Here is a 16,143-nt window from a genome sequence, read left to right on the forward strand (position 1 = left end):
CATAGCAGAGGGGCATGGCTGGCATATGATGGCATATATTACATTGGTGGACGTGCAGGTGAATCAACCGGTGATGGTATGGCTGATCTGGTTAGGTCCTGTGATGGTGTCACTGGTGTAGATATATGGGCAGAGTTGGCATCGAGGTTTGTTGCATGGATTGGTTCCTGAGCTAGAGTTACTATGGTGTGGTGTGCAGTTACTGGTGAGAATGTGTTTCAGGTTGGCAGGTTGCCTGTGGGCGAGGACTGGCCTGCCACCTAAGGCCTATGAAAGTGGGGATCGTTGTCCAGGATGGGTTGTAGATCCCTGATGAGGCGTTGGAGGGTTTTAGCTGGGAACTGTATGTGATGGCCAGTGGAGTCCTGTTGGTTTCTTTCTTGGGTTTGTCTTGCAGTAGGAGGCTTCTGGGTACGCATCTGGCTCTGTTGATCTGTTTCCTTATTTCCTCGTGCAGGTATTGTAGTTTTGAGAATGCTTGGTGGAGATTTTGTAGTTGTTGGTCTCTGTCTGAGGGGTTAGAGCAGATGCGATTGTACCTCAGTGCTTGGCTGTAGACAATGGATCGTGTGGTGTGCCTGGGATGGAAGCTGGAGGCATGAAGGTAGGCATAGCGGTCTGTAGGTTTTCGGTATAGGATGTTGTTAATGTGACCATCACTTATTTGCACTGTGGTGTCCAGGAAGTGGACCTCCCGTATAGATTGGTCCAAGCTGAGGTTGATGGTGGGGTGGAAGCTGTTGAAATCGTGGTGGAATTTTTCCAGAGTCTCATTCCCATGGGTCCAGATGATGAAGATGTCATCAATGTAGCGTAGATAGAGAAGGGGCGTGAATGGACAAGAGCTGAGGAAGCGTTGTTTGAGGTCGGCCATAAAAATATTGGCATATTGTGGGGCCACGCGGATGCCCATGGCGGTGCCACTGATCTGGAGATATATATTGTCATCAAATTTGAAATAGTTGTGCGTGAGGATAAAGGCACAGAGCTCAGCAGCCAGTTGTGCTGTGGCATCATCAGGGATACTGTTCCTGACAGCTTGTATTCCATCTGTGTGTGGGATGTTTGTGTAGAGAGCCTCTACGTGCATGGTGGCTAGGATGGTGTTTTCTGGAAGGTCACCAATGCACTATCGTTTCCTCAGGAAATCAGTGGTGTCACGGAGATATCTGGGAGTGCTGATGGCATAGGGTCTGAGTAGAGAGTCCACATATCCAGACAGTCCTTCAGTGAGAGTGCCAATGCCCGAGATGATGGGGTGTCCAGGATTTCCAGGTTTGTGGATCTTGGGTAGTAGATAGAATAACCCTGGTCGGGGCTCTAAGGGTATGTTGATTTGTTCTGGTGTTAGTGTAGGGAGTGTCCTAAGTAGATGTTGCAGTTTCTTAGTGTATTCCTCAGTGGGATTTGAGGGAAGTGGCCTGTAGAATTTGGTGTTGGAGAGTTGTCTGGCGGCCTCCTTTTGGTAGTCAGACCTGTTCATGATGACAACAGCACCTCCTTTATCAGCCTCTTTGATGATAATGTCTGGGTGATTTCTGATGCTGTGGATGGCATTGCGTTCTGCACGACTTAGGTTATGAGGCAAGCGATGTTGTTTTTCCACAATTTCTGCCTGTGCACGTCGGCGGAAGCATTCAATGTAGAGGTCCAGACTGTCATTTCGACCCTCAGGAGGAGTCCATGTGGAGTTCTTCTTCTTGTGCTGTTGGTGGGAGGGTACCTGTGTATCAGTGCGCTGTTCAGTGTTGTCCTGAAAGTATTCTTTGAGTCGGAGACGGCGAAAGTAGGCTTCCAGATCGCCGCAGAACTGTATCATGTTGGTGGGGGTGGCAGGGCAGAAAGAGAGTCCCCGAGATAGGACAGACTTTTCTTCTGGGCTGAGTGTGTAGTTGGATAGATTGACGAAACTCATGCTCCAAAACGTCTGTTAGTCTATAAGGTGCCACAGGATTCTTTGCTGCTTTTAGAGTAGACATTGCAGCACGGGCTGGATCTTGGGCTCTGTATTCCATCCTGGGCTTCAGAGCCCAAGCCTTAACTTCTGTGCTGCTTTTTTTAGCACCCTAGTGCAAGCCCATAGACCTTGTGTCTGAAACTTGCTGCCATGTGTTTTAAAACTCAGTGTAGACATATGCAAAGTCTCTCTACTAGTTTATTGGAACATTTGGAGATTGATTTGTAGCACTTTCATCTGTATATTTGCTTCTATTTTCTGTCAGAGAAGTTATGAAACTAACTATAGAGCATTTTATAAAGCAGGAGTTCTCAAGATGGGGGTCAGGACACCTCAGTGGGTCACGAGGTTATTACATGTGGGGTCGTGAGCTGTCAGCCTCCACCCCAAACTCCGCTTTGCCTCCAGCATTTGTAATGGTATTAAATATATTAAAAAAGTGTTTATAAGGGGGCTCTCACTCAGAGGCTTGCTATGTGAAAGAGGTCACCAATACAAAAGTTTGAGAACCAATGGTATAAAGTTTCAAAATGAATAATGTTTATGGTGAATATTCTCTATACTTGCATGTGGTGGTAAGCATTTTTTTAAATAGTATTACACCATTCTAAACACTAATCAACTGAGAGAGAATTTCAAGATAGACTTATGAACAATAGTCTGAGATTAGAATTATCTATTGAAAAATGTATTCTAGGCGCAAGCTAGGTGGCTTGAGAGTTGGTATCAGTAACTTAGGGTAGTATACATTACAGGTATATGTTGCATTTATTCCCAAAACTACTATTATAAACATAGGAAATTCAGAGTCAAGTTTGAGTTTAAAGTAATCTAAACACGTTAAGATATGGCAGGGCACCCAAACAATGATAACTTTGCCCTTTAGTGACACCATGTGATTATGATTGACATATTTTAGTGTTTGTGGACCTAGGTTAGATTGAACTGATTTTTATGGACACTTTTCTGAATGGATGCTGACTCCGATAGTTCTCAGCGAGGACTCAGGCCAAGGGTTCTCCTAGTTAAGATGCCCATTTTCAAAATGTCCATTGTGTCCCAATTAGAATTAAGTCAAGCTGGCCCTAGGGAAGATAGGAGAGAAAATATGCACTCAGAAGGGGCTGATAGGGACACTGAAGAAGAGCAGGTGAATGGAGACCGGAGCCCTCTTTACTAAGGGCACCTGGTGGTCTCAGTCCTACTGAGAACACTAGAAGATGGCAGCTATTTTGAAAGATTGCAATTTTTTGTGGAATTCTCTGATGTGGAAACTTATATTCTTCAGCCTCTATTTCTAAACTTTCAATAATTAAAAAAATAGCAATGGAAAATAACTGAATTCTAAAAACATTTCTTCAAAAGTAGCTTATGTTCAAGAGTTCATTGATCTTTAACAACCTGGGAGGTTTGAAGGGTATGCATTGTTCCTCTGTTAAGATAAGTAGGGATAGTGAATGCTATATTTATTAAATAACCTAATTCAAATTAATTTAAATCCCTAAATTAATGATTTTACTTGTACATTTTCAGAATATTTATTTGACATTCAGAATAAATGCTGTAATTTTGGAGAGGGTTAATTTCATACATAACAAACAGGTTGATCTTCTGCTTTAAGTACAATACTCAACCATATCTGTGGAGCCACAAATGCCATACGAATGTTTGGTCCATCTAACCCAGTATCCTGTCTTCTGACAGTGGCCAATGCCAGGTGCCCCAGAGGGAATGAACCGAACAGGTAATCCTCAGGTGTTCCATCCCCTGTCTCCCATTCCCAGCTTCTGGCAAACAAAGGTTAGGGACACCATCCCTGCTCATCCTGGTTAATAGTCGTTGATGGACCTATCCTCCATGAATTTATCTCGTTCTTTTTTGAACTCTGTTATAGTCTTGGCTTCACAACATCTTCTGGCAAAGAGTTTCACAGGTTGACTGTGTGTTGTGTGAAGAAATACTTCCGTTTATTTGTTTTAAACCTGCTGCCTATTCATTTCATTTGGTGACCCCTAGTTCTTGTGTTATGAGAAAGGTTCCCGTTTTGGTTTACCTGCACAAACAATTTAGTTTGTTTTATTGCTTGTCACTTTTGCCCTGATTTTTAAATTTATGGATTTCTCATTATATATGACCTTTGCTTATGATTAGACCAGGGGACGGCAACCTTTCAGAAGTAGTGTGCCCAGTCTTCATTTATTCACTCTAATTTAAGGTTGCATGTGCCAGTAATACATTTTAACCTTTTTAGAAGGTCTCTTTGTATAAGTTTATAATATATAACTAAACTACTGTTGTATGTAAAGTAAATAAGGTTTTCAAAATGTTGAAGAAGCTTCATTTAAAATTAAATTAAAATGCAGAGTCCCCCCAGACCGGTGTCCAGGACCGGGCAGTATGAGTGCCACTGAAAATCAGCTCGTATGTCGCCTTTGGCACGTGTGCCATAGGTTGCCTTCCCCTGGATTAGACCCATGTCATTTGCTTTACCACTTCCTTTTCAAAGTGCAGATTTATGACATTACTGTACAGAAATTCAATAGCCCTCAAATAGGTGTGAAATTTCTACAAGTATATATGTTTAAGTGTTTAACTTACTTCAGAAAAATGCAGCAATCAGCGTATCCCATAGTCTGGAGTAGCTAGATCAGTCCGCTGCCTATAATATTTGTACATTTTCATGATACACCTAGCAGCCAGGTAACCTTATGTGGGGACTTCTCCCTTATCATACCATTTAAAATAACTGTGATTGTACGTAGACCAGAGTACTTGCCTTCACCAAGATTAAAATGTAATGTAGCTTTTTTCCCCTTTCTGGATGCAAGAAAGATAATTCTGAATGCAATGAGTCCTATTTCTTAACAGTAATGTATGGTAGATTAAATACCTATGTTACATTACTCAAAAATGTTTTTAATGCTATTCTTAACCAATGCATTATTTTGGAAATACCTGTAAATGTATTTGGTTAAGATTCCATTTGATTTTGAAATCTGTTAATTTTACAGCATAAAAGTAGTTCAAAAATCTTTGAAAATGCTTCCTAGAGATGTAATTTTATTTTGTTTTATTTAATCTAGCGGACTTGTACCTCTTCATAATGCATGTTCATATGGACATTTTGAAGTCACAGAATTGTTACTTAAGGTAGGTGGAGAAATGAAAGAATACGTAAGCATTGCAATATTGCAAAATTATGGAGAGAGATGGTTACTTTATACAGTAGTTAAGGCTGTAGCCTTATTTCTGTTTAAAAAAAAAATCCTAATTTTCAAACCAGTAATAAATTATTTCAATGGTGTGGGGCTTTGGGGCATTAGACATACACCTGTACCATTGAATTAAGTATGTGTTGTTCCTCATAATCTCTGCTGCCAAGCATTAGAATTTAATTAACTAGAATTTTTTTGAAGCAAAGATGTCTTATTAAAAATTAAGTTCATTACAAATTTCAGATTTTGGTAGATGAAAATAAATCAATAATTTTTCATTTCATTTGAAAATAACTTAATGAGTGTTTAAAGTTATTAAAATGAAAATTTTGTGATCTTTGTCATGGTTATTTTTTTTTTACTAACATAAACATTTCTTTCCCACCCCTAGCATGGAGCCTGTGTTAATGCTATGGATCTCTGGCAGTTTACCCCCTTACATGAAGCTGCTTCCAAGAATCGTGTAGAAGTCTGCTCTTTGTTGCTTAGTCATGGTGCAGATCCAACACTGGTCAACTGCCATGGCAAGAGTGCTGTCGATATGGCTCCAACACCTGAGCTAAGAGAGAGACTGACTTGTATGTGAAACAATTATCAGCTGTGAAATATTTATTGATATAAACTGACTCACCTTTCAGCCCAGTTCCTTGTTAGTAATGGGAAAATGCAAAACAACAGGATATAGAGGTCTCCGTTTCTCACTTCTAAACTTGTAGAGATCTATACACGTTCTCCTTCATGAAACTGCCTTTATTCATCGCGTTTAAGGCCAGAAGGGACTGTTAGATCTTCTCTGACCTCCTGCACAACACAGCCCAGGAATTTCATTTAGTTATCCCTGTAGTAATCCCTATAACCAGAGGCGGATTAAGGTTTCCTTGGGCCAGAGCAAGTGGGGGGGCTCCCCACCCCTTCTGCCTGTGGCCCCGCCTCACCTCTTTCTTCCCCCTCCCTGGGTCCCCTCCCCGTGTTCCACCCAAGGGTCCCCCCATTCTTATCCACCACTGCAGCCCTGCAACCCCTTTCCCTCCTTTCTCCACCTGCCCCCCTGCAGCCACAAGACCGGAGAAGCTTTGTCCCCGCACCGTGGCCCTGGGGTGCAGCAGGGAGTGAGAGCTCCTCCAGTCTCAGGGCTGCAGGGGGGGTCTGGGTGACAGGGGTCAGGGCACAGGGTTTCTCCCCGCTCACCCTCTCCCCAGCGCTACCGCCAGAGAGCAGGGTTCTGCTGTGAACATAAGAATGGCTGTACTGGGTCAGACCACAGGTCCATCCAGCCCAGTATCCTGTCCACTGACAGTGGCCAATGCCAGGTGCCCCAGAGGGAGTGAACCTAACAGGTAATGATCAAGTGATCTCTCTCCTGCCATCCATCTCCATCCTCTGACAAACAGAGGCTAGGGACACCATTCCTTACCCATCCTGGCTAGTAGCCGTTAATGGACTTAACCTCCATGAATTTATCCAGTTCTCTTTTAAACCCTGTTATAGTCCTAGCCTTCACAATCTCCTCAGGCAAGGAGTTCCACAACTTGACTGTGCACTTTGTGAAGAAGAACTTCCTTTTATTTGTTTTAAACCTGCTGCCTATTAATTTCATTTGGTGGCCCCTAGTTCTTATATTATGGGAACAAGTAAATAACTTTTCCCTATTCACTTTCTCGACATCACTCATGTTTTTATATACCTCTATCATATCCACCCTTAGCCTCTTCTTTTCCAAGCTGAAAAGTCCTAGCCTCTTTAATCCCTCCTCATATGGGACCCATTCCAAACCCCTAATCATTTTAATTGCTCTTCTTTGAACTTTTCCCCCTAATGCCAGTATATCTTTTTTGAAATGAGGAGACCACATCTTAACGCAGTATTCGAGATGCGGGCGTACCATGGATTTATATAAGGGCAATAAGATACTCAACGTCTTATTTTCTATCACCGTTTTAATGATTCCTAACATCCTGTTTGCTTGTGTGACCGCCACTGCATACTGCATGGACATCTTCAGAGAACTATCCACGATGACTCCAAGATCTCTTTCCTGATTAGTTGTATTTAAATTAGCCCCCATCATATTGTATGTATAGTTGGGGTTATTTTTTCCAGTGTGCATTACTTTACATTTATCCACGTTACTTTTCATTTGCCATTTTGTTGCCCGGTGACTTAGTTTTTGAGATCTTTTTGCAGTTCTTTACAGTCTGCTTTGGTCTTAACTATCTTAAGGAGTTTAGTATCATCTGCAAACTTTGTCACCTCACTCTTTACCCCTTTCTCCAGGTCATTTATGAATAAGTTGAATAGGATTGGTCCTAGGACTGACCCTAGGAGAACACCACTAGTTACCCCTTCCATTCTAAGAATTTACCATTTCTTCCTACGCTTTGTTCCCTGTGTTTTAACCAATCCTCAATCCATGAAAGGACCTTCCCTTTTATCTCATGACAATTTAATTTACGTAAGAGCCTTTGGTGAGGGACCTTGTCAAAGGCTTTCTGGAGATCTGAGTATACTATATCTGCTGGATCCCCCTTGTCCACATGCTTGTTGACCCCTTCAAAGAACTCTAACAGATTAGTAAGACATGATTTCCCTTTACAGAAACCATGTTGAGTTTTGCCATGTTTGACTTGGGAGCGGGTTGTGGGGAAGGGGAGGAGGAGGAAGGCTTCCTCTGTGTCGTGGCTTCTGCTTGGGGGAGGGAAGGCTTCCCATGGCTTCTGCTGGAGACAAGGTTGCCGCTGGGTGGTGTTTTCCCTGTCCCACAGCTTCTGATGAGAATGGGTTCGGGACAGGGCCACAGGAAGGAAGGGGGAACTTTCCCTGTCCCATGGCTTCTGCCAAGGCTGCAGGTGTTGGGGGAGATTCCCCCGCCTGGCCAGCACTGCTGCCAGGGAATGAAGTTGGGATGTGCAGCTTTTCCCACCCTGCCAGCCTGGCAGCCGGAGCTCCAGGTTTCTGCTGCCCTGTGGGGAATTGTTACCGGACCCTGCCCCACAGTTGGCCAGGCCCCTTGGGGCCTAATCTACCACTGCCTATAATTTGGGTTTAACTAAAGCATATCTTTCAGAAGGCCATTCAGTCTTGATCTAAAGACTTCAAGAGAGAGAGAATCCACCACTTTCCGTGGTAGTCTCTTTCAATCACCCTCTCTGTTAAAAATGTGTGCTTTAATTCTAATTTGAATTTGGCTGGCGTTAGCTTATAGCCATTGGTTCTTGTTATGCCTGTCCCTGATAGATTAAAAGATCCTTTGGTACCCAGTATTTTCTTCCCATGAAGATACTTATACACTGTAGTTTAGTCACCTCTAGATCTTCTCTTTGAGAAGCTAAGCAACTGAGCTCTGTTAGTCTCTCACACTGAGGCATTTTTTCCAGCCCTTGAATCATTTGTGATTCATCTCTGTGCCCTCTTCAGATTTTTAGCATCCTTTTAAAAATATGGATTCCAGCACTAAACACAGTTTTCGAGTATCTGTCTCACCAGTGCCGTCTACACAGGTAAAATCGCCTCCTTGCTCCTACTCACTGTTTATACATCCAAGAATCACTTTGGTCCTCTTTGCCAGAGTATTGCACTGGAAGCTCATGTTGCTCACTGTGACACCAAAATGCTTTTTATTAGGGCTGTCAAATGATTAACAAAATTAATTGTGATTAATCATGAGATTAAAAAATAATTGCAGTCAATTGCAGTTTTAACCTCACTGTTAATAATAGAATATTGTTTGTTTTAAATATTTTTTAGTGTTTTTACTACATTTTCAAATATATTGATTTCAGTTACAACACAGAATACAAAGTGTACAGTGCTCATTTTGTATTATTTTTCATTATAAATATTTACACTGTAAAAAGATAAACAAAAGAACTAGTATTTTTCTATTCACCTCAAACAAGTACTGTAGTACTCTTTACCGTGAAAGTGCGACTTACAAATGTAGATTTTCTTTTTTAACATAGCTACACTCAAAAATAAAACAGGGTAAAACTTTACAGCCTACAGATTCACTCAGTCCTACTTCTTGCTCAACCAATTGCCAAGACAAATACATTCGTTTACATTTACAAGAGATAATACTGACTGCTTCTTATTTACAAGGTCACTTGAAAAGGAGAAGAGGTGTTCACATGGCACTGTTGTAGCTGGCATTGCAAGGTATTTATGTGTCAGATATGCTAAATGTTTGTATGACCCTTCATGCTTCGACCACCATTCTAGAGGACGTGCTTCTATGCTGATGGGTTCTGTTCAGTAATGATCCAAAGCAGTGCAGACTGATGCACGTTCATTTCCATCATCTGACTCAGATGCCACCAATAGAAGGTTGATTTTCTTTTTAGGTGGTTTGGATTCTGTAGTTTCCAAATCGGAGTATTGCTCTTGTAAGACTTTTGACAGCATGCTCCACACTTCATCCCTTTTGGAAGGCATTTCAGATTCTTAAACCTTGGGTCCAGTGCTGTCGCTATCTTTAGAAATCTCATACTGGTACCTTCTTTGCGTTTGGTCAGATATTCAGTTAAAGCATTCTTAAACCGAACAACATATCCGAGACTTCCATAACACAAAATGTATGTCAGAATGTAGCTAAAAGCAGGAGACATATAATTGTCCCCCAAGGAGTTCAGTCACAAATTCAACTAACACATTTGTTTAACGAGTGTCGTCAGCATGGAAGCATGTCCTCTGGAATGGTGGTCGAAGCATGAAACTTCTGCCACCTGCTACTCATACCGCTCTGACACCCCCCATTCTGACAGCTCCATCGGCACCACCATTTGTGGAAGTCTCCAGTTCTGAGGATACAGATGTTTGGGGCGGCCCACCACTTCTGTTCCAGAAGCATGACTACTGAAGGGTTTGGATGTCACCATGACAGTTCCCCAGTTTGCCTTACTCACAGAGGTAGTACCCAGCTCTTTGAGCACAGGTTCAACAGCAGCAGGATTCACCAGGTTGGTCATATTGGAGCTCATGGCCTCAGTATTCACCTTGAGAGCTGTCCCGTTCAACTTGGGAGGATTCTCCATCTCACTCCTATAACCTTCGTCCAGTTAGACGTTCGGACATGGGATTAGAGGATGCACCGATTAGCCCGATTCTTATGGTACCGGCGGATCTGGAGAGATTCCCTTGGTCGTCTCCAAATGTTGTCATGTCATCAACACCTTCCTCTCCACGAAACGGCCGACGGTTTCAAGAGCTGCTACAGAGGATAGCCAGTGCTCTTGATCCTACTAGAAGAAGTGCAGGACCGTCAGCATCAGCTACTAGACATTCTGCGCACATCAGTACTGGCAAGGGTGGCTTTAGTAGTCAATGAGGCCATTCTTTAACTGACACGCACCATGTGGCATACCTTGGCCATATGCACATCAACCCCGAAGGGGGCTGAGAAAAGATGGGCTGAGAGAAGATACTACTTCCCACCCCAAGGAGGCAGAATTTCTATTTTCACACCCTCCACCTAACTCCTTGGTGATACAGGCTGAGTCAGAGTGGACGAAATAACACCAGTGCTCAACCTTGGCAGACAGAGAGGGTAAGACATTGGAACTTATGGGTCACAGGTCTTCTCGGCTGGACTGCAGTTCTGGACCTCTAACTACTTGGCACTGATGGCCAATTATGACTTTATAAACTATGGCCGGATGAAAGGCTTAAGGTCAGATTTGACAAAGCCCTGGCTGGGATGATTTAATTTGGGGATTGGTCCTGCTTTGAGCAGGAGGTTGGACTAGATGACCTCCTGAGGTCCCTTCCAACCCTGATATTCTGTGATTCTATGAAGGAATTTATAGATGTTATCCCAGCAGGATCGTGATCGCTTCCAGGTAATTTTGCAGGAAAGCAAGTTGGTCACCATATCCATACTTCAGGCTGCAGCTGATTCAGCGGACACATCCTCACGTGTATTGGCAAAGAGAATTATCATGAAGAAAGAATCATGGTTACAATCCTCACCATTCCCTAGAGAGGTTCAAAACACAATCCAAGTACCTTCCTTTTGACAAGTCAGACCTCTTGAACCAGAAAACTGATGATTACTTACACTCACTAAAAGACTCTAGAGCCACTTACAATCCGTGGGCATTTTATACACTGGCACCAAAAAGAAAATTTTATTGCCTACCGCCAGGCCAGTGCTATAGAACACCACATTTCTATCACCAATGAGCCTACAAGCCTCCTCAGAAGCACCACAGGGTGCACAGAACCCATCCACCTGTTCGGGCAACACAGACCCCTGCACAACACACTCAATTGTCATGAAAATGTATTTCTGGGTGTGGCTAAAGAGCTGTCAGCCACTCCATATTCCAATGTTCCTACCATCAACCTCTTTTAGGGGGTCATCTCAAACTCTTTTCTACCAGCATGGAGAGCTATAGCAACAGACAGGCGGGTCCTGGACATCATTCATCGCAGCTACACCCTTGAGGTTATGATGAAATCTCCTCCACATCCTTCCCTGACCTCCCTGCTGAGATCACTCTACAAGATAGTATTCTGACTAGGGCTGTCGACTATCGCAGTTAACTCACGCAATTAACTCAAAAAAATTAATCGCAATTAAAAAAAATTGCGATTAATCACACTGTTAAACAATAGAATACCAATTGAAATTTATTAAATGCTTTGGATATTTTTCTACATTTTCATATATAGTATTCTGTGTTGTAATAGTAATAAAAATAATATACACTTTGATTTCTAAAATGTGCACTGTAAAAATGATAAACAAAAGAAATAATGTTTTACTCATACAATACTGTAGTGCAATCTCTTTAATTGTGAAAGTACAACTTGCTATTTTTTTTATTTCATAACTGCACTTAAAAACAGAACAATGTAAACCTTCAGAGCCTAAAAGTCCACTCAGTCCTACTTCTTGTTCAGCCAATCACTAAGGCAAACAAGGTTGTTTACATTTACAGGAGATAATGCTGCCCTCTTCTTATTTAAGTCACCAGAAAGTGAGATTAGGCATTTGCAAGGCACTTTTGTGGTATTCACGTGCCAGATATGCTAAACATTTGTATACCCCTGCATGCTTAGGTCACCATTCCAGAGGAAATGCTTCTATGCTGATGACGCTCGTTAAAAGAATATTGCATCAGTTACATTTGTGACTGAACTCCTTGGGGGAGATTTGTTTTTTTGTACATAATTCTACATTTGTAAGTTCAACTTTCATGATAAAGAGATTACACTAAAGTACTTGTATTAGGTGAATTTAAAAATACTATTTCTTTTGTTTTTTACAGTGCAAATACTTGTAATAAAAAATAAATATAAAATGAGCATGGTACACTTTGTATTTTGCATTGTAATTGAAATCAATATATTTGAAAATGTAGAAAACATCCCAAAATATTTAAATAAATGGTATTCTATTATAGTTTAACAGTGCAATTAATCGTAGGATTAATTTTTTTAATCGCTTGACAGCCCTAAATCTTACCCTTGAGATGGACTCCCTCTTGCAGAAACGAGCAGTGGAACCAGTCCCTTTCAGGACGCAGGGTTCTATCCCAACTACTTCCTGGTCCCCAAGAAGAAGGAGGATGGAGACCCATTTTGGATCTCCAACTCCTCAACTGCTGAATTCACAATCTATCATTCCTTTGCTAGAAAAAGGTATGTGGTCTAAGGCTCTTGATATGCAAGACGCCTGCTTCCATATTGATGTACACCTGACCCACAGGAGATTCCTGAGGTTCAAGATAGGATCTCAACACTTAGAACACAAGGTTCTCCCATTCAGTCCTCGTCTTCCTCTATCTGGATGACTGGCTGCTAGCAGCGCAGTCCAGAGAGGAAGCTTGAGCATCAGCATCTCAACTTCTTCGACTCCTCCCATTAATGTAAAAAAATCGACTTTGCACCTTATTCAGTCCCTGGAATTCATAGAAGCTCACATTGATATGGTTTCTTCACGAGTTATCTGCCACGGGACAGATTCCAGATCCTACTGGACCAAATAGTAATCTCTAACCCTTTGATTTCAGCCAGGACCTGCCTTTCCCTCCTAAGGCACATGGCAGTGTACACATATGTCACGCCATTTGCCCAGCTGTATCTTTGCTGTCTACAGCTATGACTGCAAAGGATTTACTCTCTCATACACCAGTCCATGGCACTATACTCATTGTCCTGTTGGAAGACATCTTCTCACTTTGGTGATGGAGAGACCCGCTACAAGTCTGCTCCAGATGTCCTTCCTCCCATCTTTGCTGAGCATGACAGTCATAATGGACATGTCACTCGCAGGTCCCTGCTCACATGAGAGATCACATGACACAAGGCATCTGGATCACGCAAGAGGTCAGGATGCACATAAACATACTGGGACTTTGGGCAGTGCACAAAGCATGTCATATGTTCTTACCAGCTATCCATTATCACCACATGCTCATCACGTCAGACCACCACCACCACAGTATACTACATAAACATGGAGGCATGCGATGCATGGAGGCAATATGCCTGTGGAAATGGTGCATATCATATCATATATCCTTTTATCGGCATCCTCCCTGCCTGGCACTGAGAACGTGATTGCAGATGCCTTCAGCAGGAATTTTGCTACCATCATATATAGGAGTTGCTTGACACAGTAATCGTGGACATCTTTGGCTGCTCTGGGATGCCTGCCAGAGACATTTTTGCATCACAGAATATCAAGTGCACCCAGTATTGCTGAAGCGGGGACACGGTCCCCACTCACAGGGTGACACTCTGGTCGTCAATTAGTTGGATTGAAAGAACTGTGCTTTCTCCTCCATACCACTCCTATCGTGTTCCCTCCACAAACTCTGTCAGGAGAGAGCAATGGCCATTTTGATGGCCTTGTTCTTGCCTTACCAATTCTGGTTCCGTCGTCTTCTCCACATATCAAAGCATTCTGCACTCCCGCTCCAGACATTCCCAGAACTGCTTATGCAACTCAACTGCAGACTCAGGGTATGGCTACACTTGAAACTTCAAAGCGCTGTGGTCGCGGCGCCAGCGCTGGGAGAGAGCTCTCCCAGCCCTGCACGTACTCCACGTCCTCATGGGGTGTAGCGCTCCCAGTGCTGCGGCACTGTTTACACTGGCGCTTTACAGCGCTGTATCTTGCAGCGCTCAGGGGGGTGTTTTTTTCACACCCCTGAGCGTGAAAGTTGCAGCGCTGTAAAGCACCAGTGTAGCCAAGGCCTCAGGCACTCAGATCTACAGACGCAACACTGAAAGCTAGGTTTTTGGCTGAACGCCTCCATTAGCATGAGAATGCCCATTAGCCGTGCAAGACGTCCTCTCCAGTAGCCAAAAGGAATCCGTGAGATGCCCCTCTAAGGCCAAATGGAAACGTTTCACTTCCTGGGCTGAACGGCAAGGCCTTGTCCCCGCGGCTGTGGGCATGCAGATACTCTTAGGCTATTTTCTCTAACTGAAAATCTTGGGTCTCGCTCTCAGCTCCATCAAAGTTTATGCAGATGCCATTAGTGCTTTCCACCCTCTTGTAGATGGACATTCAATTTTTATGCACCTCTTGACTGCCTGATTCTGGAAGGGCCTTTTATGTAAATGCCCGCCCATTCAACCTGTTGATACCCAATGGGACCTCAACCTAGTCTTCCTCATTAATGAACCCCTGGCCTCCTCCTCTTTCTCCCTTCTTCATGAAGGTCACTTTCCTTGTTGCCATTACTTCAGCGAGGTGCGTTGGTGAACTGGGAGCCAGACCCCTCTCCCGTTCACTGCATTCCATGAAGACAATGTCTGACTCTGATTGCATCCAAGTTGCTACCAAAGGTGGTTTTCTCATTCAATCTCAATCAGCCTATACATATACCTACCTACCTTCCCCAAACCACACGTCTTTCATGGGGAACGACAACTTCATTCTCTTGATGTGCTTAGGGCCCTGGCCTTTTCCCTACAAAGGACAGAGCCATTCCAGAAGTCTCCCAGGCTATGTACTTCTTTTTGTTTGTTTTAAATCTGCTGCCTATTAATTTCATATTTCCATCCAGTGAATCTTTAAATGGGTTTCCAGATGCATTACACATTGATATCAGTTGTCGAGACAATCCCCATCAGGTGGGATAGGCTCACTCAATGAGAGTGCAAGCATCAACCACAGCGTGCATCATGATGTGTCCCTTGCAGATATACGTAAGACTGCTGCGAGGAGTTGGTACACACTTTCTCCTCCCACTACACTCTAGTATGTGATTCCACAACAGATGCCTCATTCAGCGCAGTGGTCCTCCATTCTGTGATTCCATCATCTTCATCGCATTTTCCTCCTAACTATGAACTGCTTGTCAGACACCTCCGTGGAATACAATAGGGACCATCACTCAAAGAAGAAACAAGGGGTTCTGGTAACGGGAGGTTCTTCAAGATACGTGGTCCCTATCTTTATTCCAATCCCAAACTCCTTCCCTGCTGCTGCGTACCTGATAGGTCTGTGGTAGAGAAGGAACTGGAGACGCTGGCAGTCCACCCTGCCCTTTATCGCCTCAGGCGAAACCATGAGGCAATACATGGGCTCACGTGCAGACCACCAAATGGTACGACTTTCAAAGGTTCTGGCTCCAGGCATATGGTGCATGCATATGACCCTCCGTGAATACAGATAGAGACCATACATCTCGAAAAACCTCCAGGTACAGGCAGGCAACCTCCCCTCCTCCTTTCCCTTTCGTAAACTCATATGTTCTAATCTGGGAACCCTCCCTCTCCACTTGAATCAAACTCAACACTGATTGTTTCATTATTAAATAATAATAATTAAGAGCAGAACAGAGTTCAGGAAAAATGATTTTAATTAACTTTTTAAAGCAAAAACATGACTTTCAGACTTCATTCAGAGATTTATCTGGTCTTGCAAATCAACCTGTGCTAATCAACGAATGTGTTTGATTTTTTGCTTTTGCAAACTAATGACAAGGAAAGAGGAGAGAAGCATCAATGATGCTT

General features: G+C 43.0%; 1 protein-coding gene across 2 annotated transcripts in view; it reads left to right on the forward strand.

Moving 5' to 3' along the window:
* Window positions 1-16,143, forward strand: part of TNKS (tankyrase) — a 290,704-nt gene that overhangs the window by 156,208 nt on the left and 118,353 nt on the right. For both annotated transcript variants that reach the window (XR_004000785.1, XM_030565584.1), the window contains exons 7-8: window positions 5,041-5,107; window positions 5,564-5,750. Coding sequence is in view for 1 of the 2 variants with exons in the window: in XM_030565584.1 (XP_030421444.1) it covers window positions 5,041-5,107; window positions 5,564-5,750 (254 nt within the window). In the remaining variant the exon portion in view is untranslated. The remainder of the gene's footprint in view (window positions 1-5,040; window positions 5,108-5,563; window positions 5,751-16,143) is intronic.

The sequence above is a fragment of the Gopherus evgoodei genome, chromosome 5 (genome assembly GCF_007399415.2).
Source record: "Gopherus evgoodei ecotype Sinaloan lineage chromosome 5, rGopEvg1_v1.p, whole genome shotgun sequence".
NCBI lineage: Eukaryota > Metazoa > Chordata > Testudines > Testudinidae > Gopherus > Gopherus evgoodei.